Source organism: Branchiostoma belcheri, unplaced genomic scaffold (assembly GCF_001625305.1).
Source record: "Branchiostoma belcheri isolate BF01 breed outbred unplaced genomic scaffold, Haploidv18h27 scaffold224, whole genome shotgun sequence".
NCBI lineage: Eukaryota > Metazoa > Chordata > Leptocardii > Amphioxiformes > Branchiostomatidae > Branchiostoma > Branchiostoma belcheri.
The window spans coordinates 148,400-153,973 of NW_017803758.1; the positions used below are offsets into that span (position 1 = coordinate 148,400).

At 41.2% G+C, this 5,574-nt stretch overlaps 1 protein-coding gene and 1 long non-coding RNA gene across 4 annotated transcripts in view; one reads left to right on the forward strand and one right to left on the reverse strand.

The window, feature by feature from the left end:
- On the reverse strand, window positions 1–2,108 carry LOC109470433. The gene is made up of 4 exons (XR_002140256.1): window positions 1,876–2,108; window positions 1,269–1,316; window positions 577–688; window positions 1–73 (listed from the first exon to the last, which is right to left on the reverse strand). It is a non-coding gene; the product is annotated as an uncharacterized LOC109470433 (long non-coding RNA).
- An 857-nt stretch (window positions 2,109–2,965) lies between these two features.
- The window catches only part of LOC109470432 (calcium/calmodulin-dependent protein kinase kinase 1-like), a 39,130-nt gene continuing 36,521 nt past the window's right edge, over window positions 2,966–5,574 (forward strand). For all 3 annotated transcript variants that reach the window (XM_019769385.1, XM_019769383.1, XM_019769384.1), the window contains exons 1-2: window positions 2,966–3,237; window positions 5,303–5,349. Coding sequence is in view for 2 of the 3 variants with exons in the window: in XM_019769383.1 (XP_019624942.1) it covers window positions 3,213–3,237; window positions 5,303–5,349 (72 nt within the window). In the remaining variant the exon portion in view is untranslated. The remainder of the gene's footprint in view (window positions 3,238–5,302; window positions 5,350–5,574) is intronic.

Here is a 5,574-nt window from a genome sequence, read left to right on the forward strand (position 1 = left end):
TGATCACGTTTTTCCCCTTCTTCCCCCTCCCCTTCTTTTTCTTCTTTTGGGCCATGGACGGTTCATCATGGACCTGAAATTACGTTGTTTCAAAGCTACTGGTATTGAGAGGCAACTGATAATGCTATACTCGTGATATTTACTTGCAAAAGAACATTTTTTTCCTTTTCTTTTTTTGTCATTCAACAGCAAAACTGATTCCTCTTCTCCATCAATTTATCCACCCATCTTACTTTGCTAAAACACAAACAAGAGTGTGAAAATAATTCCCAGACCCAAAGTGTGATGCAGGGGCTGGTCAGTTCTGATGCACCAGAAAGTGAGCATTATAAGCACCAAGAAAAAAACATATCTAACTGCTTGCTCATTTATGGTGACTGGCTATTGCAAATGCTTGACCTTTTGCAAGAACTAGATCGCTAGATCATGACCAAGCCCCCCCCCCTCATCGTGTGACGATCTCCGAGTCATTGCCATACATGTATAAAATGGCTCGTGATCAAAACTAATTAAACGCCCTGACTGATGATGATGTCTAGTAACCAGCCCGAGGAATACCTGTAACGTCGTACTCACTTTTATAGGAACCCTCACGTCAGCCTTGTAAACAAAATTCACAACCATCTGCCACACACCAGGTGTAGTTGTAGCAGTGGCGGCACCGCAGGTGGTAGTTCTTGGTATCCACCTGATGAGGACGTACAGAGAAAAGAGTTTTTGACGCGCACGTGGTTTGCGCTAAGAGAACGGCGTAAATCAGGGATCATGAGGCTTATGAGGAAGACACGCGGGTAGGTAAACAAAACTATCAAATACTAGTTGTACATTTGATTCGATTTTCTCCTGTTCTATGTTCCTATGATATGTTGTTTTACCCTTCTAGTGTAAAATCTTTTGAAAGTGCATCTATTCCTGTTCTCATTCCTTATGTTGTTTTACTTTCCAATGTAAAAGATTCCTTTAAAAGTGTACTTATTCTTATAAGTTCTTTCCAATGTAAAATATTCTTTTGAACGTGTACTTATTCTTGTTATTTATACATTTTACACAGAAACAAACCAACAAAAACAACAACCATTTGCTGCTTGGGAACTCAGCGTTTCGGTTATCTTTTTTCAAGGCTTAAACTAGATACAAACAAGATCTTGTGAAACTGCATCTGTAACTCTTAAAATTGTTCTTTCCAGAAATGAGTCACCAAATGAACAAACCACGAGAGAAAATATTAATTAAACAGTACCGCACAAATCTACGGAAGTCAAACTTACGTCGGTGAGTTTCAGCGGCTTGTTGCACACCCGGCACTGGGCACCAAACTGTGAAGAAATGATTCCGGCTATTCAGCAGTAATCTTAGTTAGATAACGTACGTTTTGAGAATGCTGTTGTTTAATGTCAATCGTTATCATGCATTCTTGTATCTTCTTATACATGTATTTTGTTATTGTATTGGGCATGGTAGGGCCACTGTGGATGTACGTGTCATAACTCTATTTTTCCAGCCTGTGTTCACATATAAATTTATTATATTCAACTGATACGTGTATCGAAATGATACGCTCAAACGGAGAACGTTCTAGAACAAGAGGGGAACTTTCCTCAAGCTAGCAGTAGGAACTGTCGGTCGCCAAATGGGAGAAAACGGTTTCTTCGTGTGTTAAACGGCAAAGTTGACAGCGAATTGAAGTTTTTAATTAACTTGTGTAGATAGGCAGACTAGTTAAGTTATAGAGGCTATCATAAAAGGGAGTGGAGTGAATGTGGGTCTTGAGCAGATGTCGCGATCTCAAGCAAACGAACGAACGAACGAACGAATAAACTTACAAACAAATCAAGTTTGATATGGTAAACAAACGACGAGCATTTCAATACTTACGGGGGGGGAGGGGTGAACACGTTCCTCACTACGTCTCGGAGAGAATCCAAATCCAACTCTTTCGAGTTCACCGAAGGCATGGTAATCTGGGATTCAGTTTTTAACCTTACGTCAAGAAATTTTCCAAAAAACTCGACTTAAGTCGGGAGAGATATTGAGCGCAGGCAAAACGCGTGCTAGCTAACGTTATCTCGAGGTGGAAAATATTCCAGACGGGAGCTCGGTTGTGACGGAATAAAGTCCGAATCGCTTTATTGTTCATTCTGATAGCTGATTGGCTGAAAGGTTGTAACGGCCAAGTGGGATTCTGGGAAGAAAAGGAACAACCATTACGTAACAATGTGCTCATTTCGTTATATTTTGTAGTAAAGTGGGTGGTAAAAATCAAATGTTTTCGCTGTCTGACACCCCCACAAGAAGTGCGTTTGCTTTCTTGTGCTGGAAAGTTTGCGGCGCACACATTTTTGCACTTCATGGTTTTACCGCTACATTGTGTGACCCATATGGAACTCTGCTAAGAAAACATAACCCGTTTCTACTCAAAGCTGCACACCCTCAAGTCTAGCGACTGTCTCTGCCGGGGAATAATTCGGAAGGCAAATAACTGTATATGGGATGAAAGGATAACTGTTATGGCAACCCATATTCTGTAAAATGCGCGCGGTGATGTCATCCATAAAAATACTTGCTCTGGCCTCAATTCAGATTGAACTACAATTTAACCTGGTCACTTTCCATACAAACGCGCATACCTTTGGCAATAGATTGTAAAGGATTGACCCAAAATCCGCGCAACATGAGCTATTATGATACTGACGTTAGTAATAATCGCATTTCTTGTAAAAATCGCTAGGTGGCAGTTTTCTTGAGTAAACAAAGAAGGGTTATTCTATTATAAATCTAAGGGGTGAACTAGCGTCCAAAGTCTTTCACATATTTGTCAATGTTCACGTCGATTCTTAATTTTTGTTGAAAGCAAAGTGAGCCAAAATCAAAAGGGAGTATTTCTGTTTTATTGATGTAATACACGATGCAATACACAATAAAAGACATCAAAATTTATAGAACATCCCTATTACTTACCTAGTCGTGAATGGTTAAGACGGAAGTATTTCCGGTCAGCGTCCATGGCCATCACAACCACAACACCTGTAAGAGTGAACGTTTAACGTTACATGTCGCAACGGCGGTCAAGTGGCCATCCTCAGGACATGTGGGACAGAGTATCCGTGCTCTAATCAACTGGACATCAGCGTGTCGAAAGCCACGTCCATGTGTGGAAGCTGTGTACACCTCCATGGACCAGAGTATTTTATGGGAGACGCCGAAGAAAAGTAATGGGAAACTCGGCCTTCAAGAACGGTAAACGTTAACGTTAAACCTTTAGGTGTTCACAACGGCAGAAATGATCTGAATGTAGCAAAATTATAGACGAGTAAATAAAAGGTTTGAGGGTAAGTATGGCGGGTTGTGACAACACAGTGAACACGCTGTTTTCAGAGGACGGCATCCAGGCTGCTGAAGCTCTACGGAACTCAAGAACTCAGCAGTGACGACTTAAAAGTTAAATACATTGAGGATACCTTAAGTTAAATGCAGCAAAAGGCCAGCATATGCCTGCTTTTTGTTAAAGTCGCTCTGTACTGCTGCAAATTCATAACCCCAGCTTTGTATTCCTGTGGTTTAGTAGCATTTCTTTTCTGTCTGTTTTTTCTTTGCCCGTGCCCACTAATTTGGGGGGTCTTCAGAGGATGTCATCCATAAAATTAAGATACTAGCACTAGTCTAGTAGCAGCAAAGCACAGTTTTCGCCCAATGGGGATTTCTATAGTTAAGATGACTCACTTTGACGCGGTAAAAATCACAGTACTACTAGTAGGGTGCACTTCACAAATACAAAAATCGAATATGTTTGAGAAGAAGGTACAATCTACAAAATATCTAGAAACCAAAAAATCCCATCGGCGTATCGCTCGTAACGTATACTTTGAAATACTCTACGGAGGTGACCTGAACTGCAGCCGACTCACCCGGAAAGCCAGTTGCGGAATATGGTGCATTTACATTATTGTATACACGAACTGCAAAACCTTCACAATTCAAATCATACAGTCTCAAACCCGATACATTCCTACACCACACAGCACAATTTACATCTGGCTGACGCTCATATCAGGCTTTCTACCCAGCCTTCAAGAATATTCACTGTAACGTTACTATTTTCTATACCCGCGTCATAGACCCCGGGGGTCGCCCATTAATACTGTGTGCAGCGACCTTGAGTTAAGCCTCTACCTATCTGCAATGGCAAAGTTTTTCTACAGAAGTACTGTGTTTCTGGTCAGTTCATCTATTATTTGGCAAATGAAGTGTGCACCTTTGCTAGAAGGTCTGAGGGTTGTCATCAGAAGTTTTTCACAGTATCGAGGTCAAGTTTGTTTATTTGTTTATTAGACCGATCTCCATTAGTTTGTACCGTTGCCATACATACTATTCTTCCTGGAGTCGTTAACTACAAACTACTATCATAACAACATGGTTGAGGGATGGTTGAAGTGCCTTGATGTATATGGCCTCTTTAATGCCTCTCTTGAACCATCGCTCAACCAGGACGAGAGGCGATATCGACTTCAGACAGAAAATCATGTGTCCACAGCATTTGGGTCAGATAGCTGAGGAAGACTGAGTGATTCAGTCGAAAATTTCTGGTGAGTCAAATTTTGAGTTGGAGAACAGTTTAAGTTTTTCATAATCTAATTAACTTATTTGATCTGGCACCCAAATAGCTACTATTGAAGGACAAATTTATTGGTTATAGCTTTATTCTGTAATGAAACACCCCTATGCTTAAGTTTAAAGACAGTGTATAGGGGGCTAAATCACAGTATGGAGGGTGCAGATCACAGTGAAGGGGGCCCTACACACAAATATCCTAGTGAGACGCTGTTGCCATGTACATGTGTCACTCAAGTTAGGACTCGCTTTACACTTAGGGAATAACTTGACTTTTGCAAGTGGCATTCTCATGAAATTGTACAAGTCAGGACAAATGAAGAAAGATTAAGTCTACAAGGAGACAGCACATTAGGTATGAGGTGGTGTGTTACACTGAAGGGCAGTTATACTGGCTATACAGGTACAGATGAGGGTTAGGACAGTGGAGGGTCAGGAGAGTGTAGGTGCAGTGGGAATCTCCCTGCTGGGTGTGTGTGAAAGAAACAGACGGATGCCATTTTCATATGTCAGGTTTTGTCCTAATGTGTCTGGGACTCTTTTTCATCTTGCTCTCCATCAATCCATGGAAGTTAAACAGCTTCTAACTGTGAATGGTAAACAGATGCAGAAAAGCCCATTCCAAGCATTAACACCCCTCATAAAGAGTAAATATGTGAATAAATGATAACTTTCTTGTTTTCCAATTTAACAGGTGGTCGAGTGAAGCTGGTAGGAACAGCAAACCAGTACATTGACAAGGTACGTGTACATGTGTGTGGAACATGGAAGGCTCCACATTCCCTTCACCAAGAACGTTATGTTCTGGGAATGTGCATGCAGCATGTTACATGTATATAACCTGTTATATGTGTGTGTGTGTGTCTGTGTGTGTGTGTGTGTGTGTGTGTGTGAGTGTCTGTGTGTGTGTGTGTGTGTGTGTGTGTGTGTGTGTGAGGAGGGGGGGTGATATGTATGTGTGCAAAT